This window comes from Solea solea, chromosome 8 (genome assembly GCF_958295425.1).
Source record: "Solea solea chromosome 8, fSolSol10.1, whole genome shotgun sequence".
In the NCBI taxonomy this organism is placed as follows: Eukaryota; Metazoa; Chordata; class Actinopteri; order Pleuronectiformes; family Soleidae; genus Solea; species Solea solea.
Window position 1 is genome coordinate 1,874,400 of NC_081141.1, and position 19,533 is coordinate 1,893,932.

A 19,533-nucleotide genomic window follows, 5' to 3' on the forward strand; every position below is an offset into this window, starting at 1 on the left:
ATTCTTGCACCGCCGAGTCCCGCCTTTCTTGCTCTTGCTATATAGTCATCCAGCGAATGTCGGCCGCAAGATTTGCCTATGTGACTTCCTGCCAAATACTGAGCCTTTCGGTTGATTATCTTCTTGTTCAGCGGCTCAGCGGTGACGACGCGATCTTTTACTTGTTCGAATGTGAAGGTTATTTTGAGCGCAGATGTTAAACGTAAATGACACCTTGCGTCTCAGACGATGTTAAATAAAAGACTCGTTGTGTTGTAGTTCACACGACGGCTCAGAAGGTGGCGCACTTCATACACAGAGAGAAAGAATGAGTGGTAATGTCTGTGCTGATCCAGAGTCCGATGTTTTCGCCCTTAACGGTGTGGTGGACGTTTAAAGCTGGATAAAAGCTGATCTGGAACCTGCCAACACAGAGCGCCTAGGGAACGTGCATTCGATTTATTCACAAAGGCGTTACATCCGGGCGGTGTTTACCAATTTAAGCTTCTTTGATCTACACGAGGCGACGGTGCCGCTCACTCGGGAGATACAGATGACTAAACTGAGGTGTCAGCCTTGAATTACAATCAGAGCAGAGGAATTTAGGAGAAAACGAGAGCCGAGAGTCCGCCGCTTTTTACCTCTGTGGGTGACTTAACACAGGTCCATGGTAGCGCAACAGAGACGTAGCTTTAATCCACACGGCGGGACACCCTGGAACAGACGGAGAAACAGCAGGAGGATGCCGGACAACGCGGCTTCGATGTGAGAATCGTTGCGGCAATATGTGAGATGGACCGGGAGAAAACAGCGACCGAGGCCAACGACACCATGTTGGTCCGGGGCTCGGTGAGTGGAGCGCTAGCTGGCCTGGTTTAGCACCAACGGCTTAAAACGTCTGTTTAAACTAAAGTGAAAACATCGGCAGCTGCTGTGGGGCAACAACCACGGTTTAACGTCGTTAGCCTCAGCTAGCAGCTAATTTAGACAGCTTTCGTGTGATGTCATTGGTAAGTCAAACTAGCTAAGTCGCTCTGTCGTCATTCACTTAGTTAAAGTTAACCACAGGTTAACGACCATAGGTTAACCACAGGTTAGCGACCATAGGTTAACCACAGGGTAACGACTATAGGTAAACCACAGTTTAACAGTTAAATAGTCGGTCAGTTTCGTGCGTCAGTTGTTTGTCCTGTGTCAATCAAAAGTACTGACGTTTCCTGGAGGCAAGTTTATCAGTGATGAAGTAAAAGTACTCATGTCACTACATTACAAATATAATAACATGTAGATATTGTATAATAGAACTTAATTACATCTATTAATACCACTGTGTAGAATTACTTTATTACAAGTTATAATGTCACAACATTACAAGTTATACACTAGTGTAGAAGTACATCAAAACAAGTTATACCTCAGTGTAGATGTACTTCATTACAAGTTATACCTCAGTGTAGATGTACTTCATTACAAGTTATACCTCAGTATAGATGTACTTCATTACAAGTTATACCTCAGTATATATGTAATTCATTACAAGTTATACCTCAATGTAGATGTACTTCATTACAAGTTATACCTCAGTGTAGATGTACTTCATTACAAGTTATACCTCAGTATAGATGTACTTCATTACAAGTTATACCTCAGTGTAGATGTACTTCATTACAAGTTATACCTCAGTGTAGATGTACTTCATTACAAGTTATACCTCAGTGTAGATGTACTTCATTACAAGTTATACCTCAGTGTAGATGTACTTCATTACAAGTTATACCCTCAGTGTAGATGTATGTCATTACAATTTATACTCCAGTGTAGATGTACTTCATTACAAGTTATACCTCAGTGTAGATGTACTTCATTACAAGTTATACCCTCAGTGTAGATGTACGTCATTACAATTTATACTCCAGTGTAGATGTACTTCATTACAAGTTATACCTCAGTGTAGATGTACTTCATTACAAGTTATACCCTCAGTGTAGATGTACTTCATTACAAGTTATACCTCAGTGTAGATGTACTTCATTACAAGTTATACCTCAGTGTAGATGTACTTCATTACAAGTTATACCCCAGTGTAGATGTACTTCATTACAAGTTATACCTTAGTATAGATGTACTTCATTACAAGTTATACCCTCAGTGTAGATGTACGTCATTACAATTTATACTCCAGTGTAGATGTACTTCATTACAAGTTATACCCTCAGTGTAGATGTACGTCATTACAATTTATACTCCAGTGTAGATGTACTTCATTACAAGTTATACCTCAGTATAGATGTACTTCATTACAAGTTATACCTCAGTGTAGATGTACTTCATTACAAGTTATACCTCAGTGTAGATGTACTTCATTACAAGTTATACCTCAGTGTAGATGTACTTCATTACAAGTTATACCCTCAGTGTAGATGTGCGTCATTACAATTTATACTCCAGTGTAGATGTACTTCATTACAAGTTATACCTCAGTGTAGATGTACTTCATTACAAGTTATACCTTAGTATAGATGAATTTCATTAGAAGTTGTAATACCACAGTGCAGAAGTACATTACAAGTACTAATACTGTAGTGTAAAAGTATGTCACTGCTACTACCACCATGTAAAACATGTACTTAATTATAAATACTTCCACAGCAGTGTAGAAATACTTCACTGCTAATACTACAGTGTAGAAGCACTTTATTACATGTACTTATACTGCAGTGTAAAAGCACTTTATTACATGTACTTATACTGCAGTGTAGAAGTAATTATGAAAATGGAGAAAATCAGTTTTCATACAGTATGTGTCAGATAACTTGGAAGGCTGAAAAATATTCCATATTGAAAATAATCAAACAATCCAGACGTGGAGTCATTTTGTGTTCACAATAATCAAGGACAGACTCTACTTGTTTTGTTAAATCTTAAAAAATGTCCACATTTTCCATGTCCCCGTGTGATGGACCCACTGATGTAACAAGGGATAGAACACCGCATTATTCATCCCATAGTTCAGTTGTTATTGTTCCCTCTCTTTTCATCACAGCCTGGCCGAGGCCGAGCCAGAGTCACCCACGCTGTGGTGGTGATCTTCCTGGAGTTCTTTGCCTGGGGACTTCTGACTACACCCATGCTCACTGTAAGTAAACACACTATAGACAAATACATCAATGTACACAAAAAAGAAGTAAACACACATTTTTACAGTCTTGTGGAAGTTTTTTTGCATTGTAATAGATTTAACATTTTTCTTTTTCTAACATAAGATCTAGTGATGTTGACCAATTTTGGCCCAATACTTAGTATCGTATTGGGTCAGTCCTTGTTTTGTACAGTAAGATGCGCTATTGTGTCAGCTTTAAGGTGGACTTCCTCCAGTCAACCGGTCATTGAGCAAAATGAGTTACCTCAGTGACATGTTGTTGTTTCAGGTCCTCCGTGAGACATTTCCTCAGCACACCTTCCTGATGAACGGCCTGGTTCAGGGAGTGAAGGTGAGAACTCCGTCACATTCATTTCACCAGCATAGGACAGCTCTGAGTTAAGATGTGACAACATTTTAAGATCTGATCGCTCAGCACTTTCCATGTCCGCGGGTCTGCAGAGGTCTACTCTGGTCTGTGAGGCCTAAATGTTATCATCGGTGGATTAATGCGAGCACCTCCACACTTTATGACCTCACTGAAACGTATTGGGCATGGTCTCGGTTAACATAACACTTTATAGTCCAGTTGGTGGCCCAATCTTTTTTTGGTCAAAAGAGACAATGAAGAAGATGATAACCATTGGGAACTTGCTTGAGATTATGCACAGAGGTCCGCTGGTGCCCACACACCTTGGTTCAACCTGGTACTCAAACAATGCAAAGAGAAATAGAAATGAGGGAAAAATCCTAGCAAAGTTTCTGCCACTACTGGAATGGTTTGTTAAATCAAGTACACATGCATGGAATGATGGAGAGCTGCAGACCACAGTGTTGCCAACTACTTTCAGTGGAAAGTAGCTAGATGTTGCCAGAACACGTCATACATTCATTTGCACATTTGTGACATCACCGTATATTTGCATATTGCCCTGTTGGAAGGTATCTTATGGTTATTCTTTTGGCTATATTTGCTTGTAAACCGATCAGATGGAAAGTTGGAAGCAGCACAATGCCTTTGTTATTTTTCTTTCCCACGAAAGAATGAGCATTGAAGATTAACAGTGAGTGAGTGTTTACTCAAATGAATTGTCCAAGCACCAAAAGTAAAGACTCTCTGCTCCTCCCTTTCCTTCTTGGCCTAGTCACGAAATTCACATTGTTTGCTTCAGTCCCTTGAGTTTAAACTTCAGGCAAATGTCGCAAAAGAAACTCAGTGTTGAGTGTTTTGAAGTAGTAGTAGTAGTGTGCAAAATCTATCAACATCCGCTGGTGGGGTTGGATGTTGTAGCTGAATATGCCTCACCTCACCCTTCCCTTCTAAATGTGTTGGAGAAGCAATATAGCCTTCAGTTATCATCAAAAGTCAAAAGACTGTGTCTGTGTCTTAATTGTCTGTCCTCCTTCACAGGGCTTTTTGTCGTTCCTGTCAGCTCCTCTGATTGGTGCTCTGTCAGACATCTGGGGCCGAAAGTCCTTCCTGCTTATGACAGTGTTTTTCACGTGTGCGCCCATTCCCTTCATGAGGATCAGCCCCTGGTGAGATGATCATTTTCTGTCTTTGTCTTTGAAGGAAAATGTCAAAGTTTTGAGTCTTTTCTGTCCAACATTTGAGTCAGTGTGAGTTGGCATTAGGGCTGTAACAATTTGGATGTTTTACTTTATTTACAATGCTGCTACAGTTAGTATACAACAGAGTAGGGGTGGAATAAACACTCCCTGAACAGGAAATCACTGACAACAGGGGGAAGCTCCAATAGCTTCTTGCTAAAATGTAATAACACAATGATATTTATGAGCCAGCAAAGAGACTTGTGGTCACTTGTTGAGTCTCCTTCATGTAGGCTTGCGTCTCCAACGTGCTGGCACTGCTGCGGCTGGTCACTTGGTTTGTACAGGTCCCTCTTGTGCACAGTCAATGTCATATGATATGATAGGAAACCTTATGAGTGCCCTCGTGAAGGGCACTACTTCAAATGGTCTGTGAGACAACAGCATAACTTTTGAACAGGTCATTAAAGCTTGAATGTGAAAGTGACAGCCCTTGTTGTCGTTCAGGAAAAGTTACTCCATGTTGAAGTGGCATTTAATTACTACTGTTAACGTCTGTGTCATTTCTCTACTTGACATATGAAACCTGAAATAAATGCTTTTGCAAACGATATCATTTATTTTCTGGAACCTCATTCGTCCAACTCACAAGGTTTCTACCACAACAGGCAACACTTATGAATCAGCAGTTTTATATCACAACGTAAAGGAGCTGTCGGTCCAATGCCACCTCCATCAGTGAGGTCAAACGTGTTATTTTGTGACTAAAGTGTTTGAAAATTCTTTGTTGGTTGGTGGGTTTACTCTTTCCTCTTATGCATTGAGGTGGTTCCAGGGCAAGTTCTCTCCTGGTGTCTCATTTGGAATGAGTTCTTTTGTTTTCTGACTGCCAAAGAAAAGGCTTCAGGCCAGAAAAACCAGTTCCATGTTCCACTCTTTGCCGGTCTAAAGTAAGAACCACTTGCATTGCTGAGTGGCGGTGGAGTTAATCGTGGCCAACACGTCAAGCAGCAACATTAACCTTAACTTTATGCTGTAGCAAATATCTTCGTTACACTGGACATTATATGTATATATATATATATATATATATATATATATATATATATATATATATATATATATATATATATATATATCTTCAACTGTTGCTGTCTATAAAAATAAAATAGACGATGTGGAGCTTTTGTGTGTGCACACAATTCTTGTGCAGTGTGTAGTCTGCTGTTGTTGTCCTTGGCACATATAGAATAATGATGTAATGAGGCTTTGTGGTGGCTGGAGCCGATGGAAAAGCAATGTGGATTCAGATTCAGAAAATGTCATTTATAACCATGGGGCAATGAGGGATACAAAATATAAAATATTGAGGGAAGAGTGCAGTGAACAATTGGGGTCAGTGCAGGTTAAACCAGCTCTGAACCGGCAGGAGAACCAGCTTTACTCTGGTAGAAAAGGGCTACATCAGGTGCCAGTGTTCTGCAGCAGTCTTTTGGATCCTGATGGAGTTTGACCAGTCACATGTTGTTCATGTGAGCAGCCGAGGATCAGAAAATAGCCGGTCAGGCCACAAATGTGTTAAACCAAAAACCAGCTACAGCTTCAGTCCCCCGAGGCTCCAACTGAGTTTTACTTCACTATAGTCTCGTCCGGCAGCGTTGTCATATCACAAAAAACTGAGAACTGTTACGGGAATGTGATAAATCGGTAAAACAAAAGAAAAAAAGAGGTGATATGATCATTAAGCTGTAAATAATACAGATTTATCTTTAATTCCATCGGTTGAGATTATGATGCATTCTTGTGTCCTTTTATGGATCTTTGCTGGAGTTAAATTAAGTTGTGTGACTGTTGATGCCACATGACTCACTCAGTGGAGCTGAGGAGAGTCTGGTTTGTGTGCAAAAGTAAGAAAGTTGAAATAGAAATGTAGACGGCAAGCTTTGCTGAATACCTCAAACATTGCCTGTTCGTTTAAGGACCATCTGGTTCCTGTCTGAGAGCAGTGGTGTTTGTCGTCTTTGTAGAAGGTTCATGGTGCAGATGCTGATCATCCGTTTGATTCTGGGTTACAGCGAAAGATGACGTGTGAAATCTAGGTCACAGTTCAGGTTAACTTTAGAAAGGGAATCTTTTTCACCCCCCAGATGTCGCCTCAGACTAATGTTTGAAGATTCTGTGTTTGAGGCTCTTCTTGATCAGCTCATATCAGATGTTTCAGAGCTAAGATTGGTCACGTCGTGGTTTGTGCATAAAGTTTCTCCAGCCCTCCAGCTAACTTTGTCTGGGTCACTGCTTACGTAAACTAACTGATCAAGATGGCTGAACTTTTATTATTGACTTCAATCAGTGCTGAATAAACTGTTTTGTTGTCATTGCGTTGTCATGTTCTCAGGTTGTTCAGTCTTTCCATTCTTCACTTGGACTCGACAATGAATTGACTTTGGTCAGGGCTCAAGGTCACTGTGAAATTAGTAGTAGATTTTTTTAATAAGGAATCTAAAATAAGAAGATTGTGTTCACATCAAAAATAATAAATAATAAAATGTATCAAATGTAAAGAAGTTACAACATCATAAAATGTTTTTTTTCCTGCCCGTAGGTGGTATTTTGCTCTGATCTCAGTCTCCGGGATTTTTTCCGTGACCTTTTCGGTGATCTTTGCCTATGTCGCCGACATCACGGAGGAACAAGAGAGGAGCACGGCCTACGGCCTGGTAAGTGGAGTCTGACAACAGAGTGTGGAAGAGTCATGCATCTTTGAACAAACTGATGAGCACTGCAGACCACAGAGTGGCAGGAAACACACACAGTTACTCACTCACTGAGCTTTCTCATAGTAGCCGCGTCTCATGCTTCTCCTGCGGCCGATGTTTTTGAAGGATACATGCGCGGCAGAGGCTTTTTGTTTGTTTGTTTTTGTAAAACTTTATTAAAAAAAACACAAACATGCGTTCGGTGGAGCACGGATAATTATAAACCAAACAAATGCAAAAAAAAAAAGATTCAATAAATGAAATAATAGCATTAGAAAAATAAGTTACAATCATGATTTAATTAGATATCTGGACATTTCGAGTAAGTTATTTCGGATGATTCTTAATATTAGTGAGTTATTAATATTATTATTGGTTGATTAAAGACAAGCGTTAACAAACCTCTGTACAAATGGAAATCATATTCCAGGTTTGTGACATTTAAGGACAATAGTTTGTCCACGTCACATTTACAAAAATAATATTAACTGGAGGCTCCATCAAAACTAATAATCACGAAAATCACCAAGTTCTTCTATTATTTTATTCAACTGTGTTCAAACATAAAATATGTTTTAAATGTGTTTATTTAACATAAGATATGTCTAAATATAGCAGATGTTTTGTCTTAAATCAACAGTCTGTGATTCAGGACTTTGAACTGTAGAGGGCAGCGTTTAGCCTCTTGGTGAACAGCCTGATGGAGACACAGCAGTTTCTTGTCGGTGTAAACATCTACAGTGAGGCGTGGTCACAGCCCAAACAGGAAGTACAAGACCAAATGGATCTTGAGTTGTTGGTGCATGGTTTATGTTGAGGTTCAGAGGTCACTGGAGATCATGTCACAGGTGTCTGGCCCTGCTTCGTTATTCAGGGTTCTTCATGCTCCAGCAGCTGAAACAGAAACTGTCAGTCTGTCTCTTCATTCACACGTCTTCTTTCACTCATCAGGTCTCTGCGACCTTCGCAGCCAGTCTGGTGACGAGCCCTGCCATCGGGGCCTACCTGTCAGCCCAGTACGGCAACAGCCTGGTGGTCCTGATTGCCACAGTGATTGCAGTGGCAGACATCGCCTTCGTGTTCTTCATCGTCCCGGAGTCGTTGCCGGACAAGATGAGGCTGACGTCCTGGGGCTTCCCCATCTCCTGGGAACAAGCTGACCCCTTTGCTGTGAGTTCAAAGTTCACTGTCAGGTGCTTTTGTAGAAATGTGTGCAGCACGTGTCAAGAACTCACAGGTGTATGTGTGTCGTGTGTTCAGTCTCTGCGTCGCGTGGGCAAAGACACCACAGTGCTGCTCATATGTGTCACAGTGTTCCTGTCCTACTTGCCTGAGGCTGGACAGTACTCCAGCTTCTTCCTCTACCTGAAACAGGTGAGACACACACACACACACACGCTCTTTACATGTTATTGGAATACCCAGTCTCTTCTCACACTCATGTTTCTGCCTCAGGTGATCGAGTTTTCTCCTGCAGCCATCGCTGCCTTCATCGCCATGGTGGGAATCCTCTCCATCATTGCTCAGGTACTGAAACAACTTGCTGGTGTCGCTCAGACGGTCCTGTGAAGATGAAGATCTTGTCTGATCTTTAGTCTGCTCTAGCTCCAAGAGACACATTTATGTCCACATTTATCTATTTAGCTATAATGTCCTATAATCTGACTCTGTGTGTGTGTGTGTGTGTGTGTCAGACTCTCCTCCTTAGTGTTTTAATGAGGACCATTGGTAATAAGAACACAGTTCTCCTGGGTCTGGGCTTTCAGCTCTTCCAGCTGGCCTGGTACGGCTTTGGCTCCGAGCCCTGGTGAGTCCACACCTGTGATGTCACTGATTTAAACTTTACACGTTGTTAAAAATGTTTTTACACCAAATTGATTAATAAAGAAGCTATTGATTATATATATTATACCTGTCTTCTGTTTCAGGATGATGTGGGCAGCAGGAACAGTAGCAGCCTTGTCCTCCATCACCTTCCCAGCAGTCTCTGCTCTGGTGTCACACAGCGCGTCACCTGACCAACAAGGTCTGTCTGTCTGTCTGTCTGAAGGAAAGAGGGAAGGAGGGAAGATGATAGGGAAACAAACATCGTTGTAACTTGTTGTCATGTTCTGTGTGTGTGTTCAGGTGTGGCTCAGGGCATGATCACGGGTATCCGAGGTCTCTGTAACGGTCTTGGTCCAGCTCTCTACGGCTTCATATTCTTCCTCTTCAATGTGGAGCTGGACGACATAGACCCAGGGGCAGGACGACCCACGGCCAACGTAGAGGTACACACTAGGGAGTCGAGTGTCATTCGAATAATAATCGAATGCTGTAGTTACTATTCAAATGTGTTTTCTTTTTTAATACACATGTTAAAACGTGACGTGACTCAAACACAAACGTGTGTGTGTACATATATGTGATGTGACAGCCAGAGTTTACACTAGAAAATATGTTTGACGACCCAATTCCAGCCATGCATATTTAATGCCGCACATACAGTATTCTTAGATATCCAGACGGAAACGGCACAAAACTTAAACGCTCTCCTTTCTTCTTCTTTTTTGTTCCCCGTAAAGACGGCATCGTTTCAGGAAATCTAAAATATGCCAGGACTGTAAGTTGAGCAGTAATATTACACCAAAAGACGGAGAAGACGTTGTAAACATTAGATCTAATAACTGAAAATGGAAAAGAAAGGGAAATAACATTTTGTGCCGTTTCCGAGTGCATATTTAACGACTTCACAGACTTTTTAAGTTTTTTTTAAAAAAGCGACTAGCAACTTTCTGTCATAAACCTACAAACAAGAAGGTCATGCACAAAATGAGTGAGAGCCATCTAACACACTATTTACTGCGAGCAGAGAGTCAGACACACACACACACACACACACACACACGCAGAGAGAAGCTCCGTGCTACATAAATGGTTAAGAACGAGCTGTAGATGTGCAGCAGACTGTTTTGTTTATTCAAGTAAAAATAGGTTTGGTTTTCTCCTTCGTTTATTTTAGATTCAACACTTGGGTGAAATCTCTAAAGAAGGACGTGTTCTCGTCACGTCCAGTGTCTTTTCAGACTTTAGTTACTTTTCATTGACAGTATTTGGTAAAACTGTCAAACATTCAAAGGATGATTTGAATTTTTCTCTGCAGAAGTCCGTCATCCCTGGCCCTCCCTTCCTGTTCGGAGCGTGCGCCGTCTTCTTGGCCCTCCTTGTTGCCGTCTTCATTCCCGACAACCACCACCACCACCTGGTCGACATCAAGACCTGCTCCGCGCGCAAGTCCAGCGGCGCCGCGGCGGCCACACACGCACAGAGCGCCGGCCCCCTGGCCTCGCCCACCAGTGACACAGAGGACATTGAGCCACTCCTACAGGACAGCAGCATGTGACTGACGGCCAGCCCGGCCAATCGCAGCGCTGTGGCCTGAGCTCCGCTCTGCAGGTTCCACCAATTTCAAAAATAAATTTATTTCCCCTTCAGATTTCAGACTGTTCACTCCAGAGTCAGGTAAAGTCAGGTCACATCGACAGGTTCTGTTTTATTTCTCCTCCTCACACGTGAAGCTTTGTTCGTTTGTTTGTTGTTTGGTGTCTGAGGCGGAGGAGAGAATGAATTTAAACAGTTTGACGGGGTTTTAGACGCGTTGAGACGAGACTGTGATCACACGTGTGACAGTGGGTCCTGATTCAGACAATCAAGCCTCCAGGTTTATCGATTAGTAGACTTTTTTGTCTCGTCTCACTCACACTGTCACCTTTCAGTTTGGTCACTAAAGTTTGAGATCCAGTTACTTCAATCTCTAATTTAGACGATTTATACGTGGGAATGATGTCACTCTATTTAACACAGATTTGAACTGACTCCTCCCATTATTCCGAGAGATTATTTTCACAGTCTCATCTGTCAACGTCTCTTCTTCCCTCTTCTGTTTTAAATACATTCAAATAAATGCTCCTCTCCCTCTGACCAGCCTGTCAGATACAAGAAGTGTTACTGATGTAGAATCCAGTCCAGGTCACATGGTGTGAACGGTCAGTTTGAGTGTAAACCTTTTACAATCAGTAGGTGTTAAAAAACCAAATGGTGCCATGTTTGTTTTTGACATTTTTCTTCTTCTTTTTTTTTCTTTGTTTACAAAGTTCAAACATCACATTCCAAAAAAAAGAGAGAAATTCATTGATGCTCAAGTGTGGAAGATCTGTGCTTCATCGTATTCACCAGGAAACTGTGTTCACGTTTAATGTCTGCACAGTGTGTTTTTACTCTCAAACATTCACACTCACTTCTCTCAGCAATACTCCCTGTTTTTATTCTTTTTTAAACGTCAATCTCTGCAGTTTTCCTGTAAGAAAACAAAGAAACGCGTCTGACTGAATATTCAACCCAGATTCAAACATAACACACACTTTTATGGCGTTTTCATCCGTACTAAAGTTATTTTTCCCTGTCTTTTACGTGCGTTACTCGGCGACTTCTCGCTCAGGGTTCACATCTGAGAACCAACCGCAGCTTAAAGGAAGTCACTCACTCCAGTTTCCTCTGGACATTAACATGAACCGCACAGATCTTCACATCTTCACGTGTCACACAGCACAACTAACGCTTTTTTTCCCCCCCTTTGTATTAACTTTATATGCAATATCATCCCATAATAATAAGATTAATAATGATGATGTTGCATTTGGTGTGAACGCACCATTAGCATGAATCTTTAGGCCTTGAAAAAGTTGTCTTCACACTCGGAGTTACTTGATCCAAATGTTGTGAGAGAATATTTTGTCGATCGGCTTCATTTGACTTCACTTTTATTGGAAGTTAAGTTGTTAAGTTGTCATCCAGCAGCTTGTGTATGTAACATTTTACTGAGAAAACACCTTGAATTTTATCAAATCTTCACACGGATTTTACACTTGAGCTTTGAAAAGATTACTGAGGAGGTTTCCGAAGCTTTTATTTCATCTGATGATGAGAAAGAACTGATGCAGACACGAACACAACACGACATGATGCAGAGTATTTGCTGATGCTGCACTTTAATTTCTCTGAACATGTGCCTCTAATCATTCTCATGTTCATATCTGTTTTCTATAGAAACCAAGAGACGTTTGTGTGCATTTGCTTTTATCTTAAGAACATAATGTTGATTAATATCTATTATAATAATGACAATAAAGAGAAATGTATGGAATTTCACATGTTGAGTTAATTGACCTCATATTTGTTTTTATTCATAAAGAACTGTAGATTATTTGTAACACCGGTTTTTGTTTGGCATAAAAAAAACAAATATATTCCATTTAAGAAATTCAAAAGGGAACATTTCATATTTCACAAACATTTATTCTATCACAAAATGTTAAAAACACACATTTCAGTATCAAAGCAGCCACGGCATTTAAACAAAAGTCAAACCCTTTGTTACATTTGGAAAATACTGGCGTGGTTGAATATGGAAAAGAAAATAATCAGAGTAATCAAAAAAGGTCTTTACTGTATTGTATTGACATTTAGTTGCTGTAATCTTTATAATCCAGACTAAAAAAAATAAATATAATGCATGAACTAAGTCGGTTTGCACTGAATTATGAACCAATGGAACAATTACATTTTAAAGTTTTAAAAAATAATAATAAATTTAGCCGTCTGTTTGGTCATAAATCCACTTTATGTCAAATATCATTTCAACTTAATCATGATGAAGAAAACGGTCACAACAGGTGAAAGTGACTCTGAGCCCGAGTCCTTCATCAGTGTGTAAAATATGAAATAGTTCAATTATAGATGTAAAAAGATTCTTTGATTTTTGATTTACATAAAAAAAAAAGTAGTTTTTTATATGGAATGACAATCTATGTTTTAAATACACTGGAAAACTAAAAAAGCTCCTGATATATTCAAATCACAACATTCAAAAGCTTTGAAATGTAGAGGAAAATATTATTTCATTGTCAACATTTCTAATAAATATCTAATAATAAATATTTGATTTAATCTCATTTTAATTGCCCATGAAATACCATGAGTTTTAGATTAGAATTGTGTCATTTTTGTAATTATTACTATGAATTTGACTTTTAAAAATCTTTTATTGTCTTAGAGCGTTGAATCAAAGCATCTTCCTGTCACTCACATGGTGTCAGACTTTCATGGTCTTTATCCTCACAGCTCACAGGAAATGGACACCTTGGTGGTGGAGAATGGGACGGTGTCTGGTGAGGGACAAACGACATATTAGCAGGTTTGTCTGAGGAAACAAAGCAGGTCATTTACCCGGAGACAAAAACATGTCGGTCCATGGCAAAGACTGGTGATCACAGGAGACTGACTGCACCATCATCATCATCACCATCATCGTCATCTTCATCATCACCATCGTCTTCATCTTCATCATCACCATCATCATTACCACCACCATCGTCTTCATCATCATCATCACCATCTTCATCATCACCATCATCATTACCACCACCATCGTCTTCATCATCATCATCATCACCATCATCATCATGATCATCATCGTCATCTTCACCATCATCATCATCATCATCGTCACCATTATCACCGTCATCATCATCTTCACCATCAGCATCTTCATCATCATCACCATCATCTTCATCACCATCGTCTTCATCTTCATCATCATCATCATTACTACCACCTTCGTCTTCATCATCATCATCGTCACCACCACCATCGTCTTCATCTTCATCATCACCACCATCGTCTTCATCTTCATCACCATCTTCATCATGATCATCATCGTCATCTTCACCATCATCATCATCAGCATCTTCCTCGTCACCATCACCACCATCACTCATCATCATCACCACCTTCACCATCAGCATCTTCATCATCATCATCGTCGTCATTTATCACCATCATCACCATCATCTTTACCTTCATCATCATCAGCATCATCGTTACCACCACCATCATCGTTACCATCGCCATCATCAGCATCGTCACCATCACCACCATCACATCATCATCATCATCATCTTCACCATCAGCATCATCATTATCTTCACCATCAGCATCTTCATCATCATCATCACCATCATCATCGTCATCGTCATCATCATCATCATCATCATCATCATCATCATCATCACCATCATCATAACCCTCATCACCATCATCTTTACCTTCATCATCATCAGCATCATCGTTACTACCACCATCATCGTCATCATCATCACAATCATCACCATCATCTTCACCATCATCATAATCATGAAGGCTAAGTTAAGGCGGAGGCGGAGTCTCACCTCTGTCCGTCAGCGTGTCGATGTACGCCTGTATGAACTCTTTCTCTCGACTGTCCTTCTTCACCTCCTCCTCCTCCTCTGCAGGCGCTCTCCACCTCCTTCTCTTGCTCTTCTCTTTCTTCTTCTTCTTCTTCTCTGAGTTTGCCGCGTTGTCGCACAGTCGGATGAATCTGCACGGCGACAACAGAAACAAAAGTCACCTGTCATGAATTTAATCTCTGTGTGTGGATTACATTGAACATAAATGAGCACCAGGTAAGGTGTGGTGTAGGAGGAGCGGGTTGTTACTTGATTTCAGGGTTCCTGCACAGTTTGGTCGGGATGCAGGTGAGCTCGTCACCACTGACGACGATCATCTTGAGCGTAGAGATGTTGGTGAGACAGTGAGGGAGGTAAGACAGCTGGTTCTTGTGAACGAACAGTGTGACGAGCTGCTCCAACCTGAGACAAACACACAGAGGTGACTCAGAGCAGCAGCTGAGATACCTAGGGGCTCGAAGTGAAACTGCTCCTCCTCCACGTCAAGAAGAGTCAGCTGAGGTGTTTTGAGTATCTGGTCTGGGGAGGATGCCCCATCTGGAAGGAAACCCTGGGGTAGACCCAAGACAAACTGGAGGGATTACATCTTGGCTGCCTCAGTAATCCCCTCTGAGGAGTCAGTGGATGTGGCCTCGGAGTATGAGTATCTAGGAGTCCCTGCTGAAACTTTCAACCAGCGTCAGATAAATGGATGAAGACAAGACAGGATGCAAGTATGACATAGTTCAAATGGTCTTTAAGGAGGATTGCTTCAGATATCAGCTGTGGCAGATCAGATGATGGATTAACAACAGTTACCTGTCCATGTCCTGCGGCAGGTCGCTCAGACTGTTGTTGCTCAGGTCCAGCTGCTGCAGGCTGCTCATCCTCAGAGCACAGATGGGGATCGACACAAAGCGGTTCTCTGCGATGTCCAGGTGAGTCAGTCGCTTCAAGCTGCTCAGCTGCAGACACAAGTCGCAGGGTGACTTCACTGGGGCCATAACATCATAAGATTAACATCTCGTCTCCACAGTTGTCATTTTTAACAATCACTTTTTTATTTTTACCACTGACGTGTTAGAAGTACAGAAGACGTGTCTTTCTTTAATCATGCAACATTCAGCCTGACAACAAGCCAGGAAACACATATTACCTAGATATATGTACAGTAGAGTAGTGATGTGACCTTATGCGACCTCTGTTTGATGATATTTGGTATTTGTCAGCCTAGCATCATTTTGGACTTAAAGCAGAGGATGATCAATCCCCTCAGTGTTTCACCTCAAATGGCAGCTCCGACAGGTTGAAGTTTCCTGCCAGTTCAAGTCTCTCCAGATTCTCACAGTTTCCAAGCTCTGGAGGAACTTTGAACAGACGGTTGTAGCTGACATTTAACTCCTTTAAGCCGGTCAGTTTACCTGAGGGGACAGGTGACAGATGTCTGCAGAATTAACAAATACACTCTATAGGTCAAAGACAAACTGCTAATGGCAGAAAACTTGAGATGGGATTAGAAACAACATCGAAAAAACCAGATGTCATTTGGTCCAGAAGCTGGATTATGGATTTTGAATCTCGTCTCAGCCTCACCAATCTCAGGCGGCAGCTGAGTGATGGCATTTTTGGGCATGTCGAGCACAGTGAGCTGGGTGAACAGAGCCAGGTAATCAGGCAGCTGCCGGATCTTTGTACCTCTGATATGCCACTCCTTCAGGTACGTCATCCACTGCAGCTCCTTGGGAAAGTCCTGAAAAACACTAGTGTGTTATCACAGATGTTCTGACCTCTTTTTTCCTCCAGAACCATCAGGAACCATCTCACCGTCCAATGATCTCCCTCCAGCTGAAAGTGGAGTTTGCCCTGATCCTGATTATCCTGATTATCCTGATGATCCTGCTGGTTGTGGTTCTGCTGCTGCTCCTCTGGTTCTGACGAATAAGTGGTAACGTCACAAACATCAACAGGTAACAGTCGGCAACAAACACCACAACAACAACAACAACAACAACACAACAACGATAGAGACACAAAAATACTGCATTCAGCAGAACATTAATATAATATCTGTGTTTGTAACCTGTTTTTACCTGTATTTGCCTGTATTTACCTGTGCACACCTGTATTTACTTGTATGTACCAGTTTATACCCGTATTTACCTATTTATGTCTGTATTTACCAGTGCACGCCTGTATTTACCTGTATTTATCTGCTTATACCTATATCTACCTATTTATGTCTGTATCTACCTGTATTTACCTGATTGTGATTCTGATTGTGATTCTGATTCTGATTTACCTGTGCACACCTTTATTTACCTGTTTATACCTGTATTTACCTATTTATGTCTGTATTTACCTGTGCATACCTGTATTTACCTGTGCACACCTGTATTACCTGTATTTACCTGTGCACACCTATATTTACCTGTGAACACCTGTATTTACCTGTGCACACCTATATTTACCTGTGCACACCTGTATTTACCTGTGCACACCTATATTTATGTGTGCACACCTATATTTACCTGTGAACACCTGTATTTACCTGTGAACACCTGTATTTACCTGTGCACATCTGTATTTACCTGTGCACACCTATATTTACCTGTGCACACCTGTATTTACCTGTGCACACTTATATTTACCTGTGCACACCTGTATTTACCTGTGCACACCTATATTTACCGGTGCACACCTGTGCACACCTGTATTTACCTGTGCACACCTATATTTACCGGTGCACACCTGTGCACACCTATATTTACCTGTGCACACCTATATTTATGTGTGCACACCTATATTTACATGTGAACACCTGTATTTACCTGTGCACACCTGTATTTACCTGTGCACACCTGTATTTACCTGTATTTACTTGTGCACACCTGTATTTACCTGTGATGTATTCACTTGTGTACAGCTGTTTATTAGTCAGCGTAGATCTCTCCAGGTACTGGTGCAGCAGGTTGCGTTCTTTACAACTCAGAGTCTTACAGTATATGCGGTACTGCCACTCCTGGTCGATCCTACATGGACAGACGTCACAGCATCGCACTGATTACATATCACACACATCGTTGATCACGTGACCTCTCTGACCTGGGTTTATAAAAACAAACTCATCTCAAGATGGATGTGGTAACCACACTGACCTGGCCAGGGCACTCTTCTCAATCCTTTCTTGCTCCTTCTTTTGTTTCTGTCTGTGTTTCTTCGCCCGTGTTTCCCACATTCCTCGGATCAGAGACAGCTCGTAGACCGGGACGTCCAACTTCTTCTCCAAACCCATCTCTGCTGCAATGGCCAAGTGAACGCTTCAGACATTTTGGACAAAGACTAGACTATAAGTCTTGAAGAACTTGAGTGCACAGTGGAGCTGAGTGAGTGGAACTGTCTTCATAAGATAGTGAATCTTAAAGTGGTGTAGAGTTTCTTAGGTTTCCTTGTTTCTCCAGGTTCTGGTTCTCTTGATATGTGTCAGCACCTCATACATCCACACAGTCAGTGACGCTGGTGTTTGGGTGAGGCTAACGGTCATGTGAGCTGTGGGTCTAAGGTCAAAGTTGTTCCTGCTCTTTGGTCTCAGTGATATTGGTGCTGACCTACATTGAGCAGCGAGTGCCATCACTCAACAGGATATTAAAATAAAACATGATTGCTGGTAGAGGCTGTCGATGACGCACCTGCCAACATCACCGTTCACTTTCAGAGTAACGTGAGGGCAGAATGTCAGCTGTAGGCCTGCAGAGATCTGTGTTTTACAGGACATGAATGACGCTTCATGTATTCATGATCCCCAGAGGAACAATCCTGTGACAGTGATAATGAATGCTCTAGTGCGACCTGACTTCACCTGAGGTTAAATGAGAGCAAATACTAGCATGTTAATTATGATTAAATATTCTGTGTGTGTGTGTTCTTACCTGCTTCCGTCGCCCTGACTGTTCACGTCCAGCAGCTTGTTTACTGAGACTAAAACACAAATCAAACTATGAGCCGTGTGTGAGTGTGTGTGTGGGTGCCAGTGACACAACATGCTATTTTTACCACTAGTGATGTGACCCCTGGTGTGTGTGTGTGTGTGTGTTTGTCACATGATAGCAGTGACATTTGTCTCATTATCACCATGACACATTTTAACAGTTGTGAGGATACAAACACAAAGACAGGACCCAGACATCTGTAAAACCCTCACACATGTGGCCCTCCATGCAATACATATATATATATATATATATACAGACACACAAGGAGTCTGATTGACTGTCTAGAGCTAGACTACATCTCTGAGTGCTACCTGATGCTGAAACATGTTTTTATCAAAATGTCATAAGAAAAAGAATAATTATGTATTGTATGATGAAAATATGTATTCTGTGGATAATAGGGGCGGGACTAGATAAGCTTTTGCTTCTCCCGCTTTCCCTTTCGGTTATGTGTATTGTGTGAACTACACTAAGATGATGTGTGTTGATGAGTGATCTAACTGACATGACTGAAATAAACATATAAATAAATAAACATATGTATATACACACATACATATATACGCACATATATTTATACACACACACACACACACACACATATATATATATTATAGTTATATATTGTTCCATATCATTGCTTTTGTTTTAAAATTCATTAAAGATATTGTACTTAAAACAATAACCCTCCTGACCACACCCACTGCTCAGTGGCCCCTACTGACCCCACCCACTTCTTAGTGGGCCCTGCTGGTTGGAAGTCACTTATTTGCTTCTAAAGTGTAAAACATTGTTTATGATATTTTGTATTTTTTTATTTTTTGGTGACACTGGGA

General features: G+C 41.2%; 2 protein-coding genes across 2 annotated transcripts; one reads left to right on the forward strand and one right to left on the reverse strand.

The window, feature by feature from the left end:
* Positions 1-51: 51 nt before the first annotated feature.
* On the forward strand, positions 52-12,612 carry mfsd14bb (major facilitator superfamily domain containing 14Bb). The gene is made up of 12 exons (XM_058635237.1): positions 52-828; positions 3,023-3,115; positions 3,408-3,470; positions 4,530-4,657; positions 7,272-7,386; positions 8,377-8,595; positions 8,686-8,799; positions 8,881-8,952; positions 9,120-9,232; positions 9,354-9,451; positions 9,553-9,695; positions 10,568-12,612. The coding sequence occupies exons 1-12, from the start codon at positions 772-774 to the stop codon at positions 10,805-10,807; spliced, it is 1,455 nt and encodes a 484-aa protein (XP_058491220.1). The 5' UTR covers positions 52-771; the 3' UTR covers positions 10,808-12,612.
* Positions 12,613-12,738: 126 nt separating this feature from the next.
* Positions 12,739-18,742, reverse strand: lrrc2 (leucine rich repeat containing 2). Its single transcript, XM_058635238.1, has 10 exons — positions 18,635-18,742; positions 17,864-18,005; positions 17,607-17,737; positions 16,533-16,639; positions 16,302-16,458; positions 15,993-16,129; positions 15,528-15,673; positions 14,979-15,131; positions 14,691-14,860; positions 12,739-13,628 (listed from the first exon to the last, which is right to left on the reverse strand). Exons 2-10 carry the CDS (start codon positions 17,998-18,000, stop codon positions 13,579-13,581), a joined length of 1,188 nt encoding a protein of 395 aa, XP_058491221.1. The 5' UTR covers positions 18,001-18,005; positions 18,635-18,742; the 3' UTR covers positions 12,739-13,578.
* Between the last annotated feature and the right edge of the window lie 791 nt (positions 18,743-19,533).

Bases quoted from the DNA above. Each gene is read 5' to 3' on its own strand.
- lrrc2 (XM_058635238.1), bottom strand. From the start codon at position 18,000: ATGGGTTTGGAGAAGAAGTTGGACGTCCCGGTCTACGAGCTGTCTCTG. The intron at 16,130-16,301 runs GTGAGGCTGAGA...CTGTCCCCTCAG, and splicing joins TCAGCTGCCGCCTGAGATTG to GTAAACTGACCGGCTTAAAG. The intron at 14,861-14,978 runs GTAACAACCCGC...GTCGCCGTGCAG, and splicing joins TGCAGGAACCCTGAAATCAA to ATTCATCCGACTGTGCGACA.
- mfsd14bb (XM_058635237.1), top strand. From the start codon at position 772: ATGGACCGGGAGAAAACAGCGACCGAGGCCAACGACACCATGTTGGTC. The intron at 4,658-7,271 runs GTGAGATGATCA...TCCTGCCCGTAG, and splicing joins TTCATGAGGATCAGCCCCTG to GTGGTATTTTGCTCTGATCT. The intron at 8,596-8,685 runs GTGAGTTCAAAG...TCGTGTGTTCAG, and splicing joins AACAAGCTGACCCCTTTGCT to TCTCTGCGTCGCGTGGGCAA.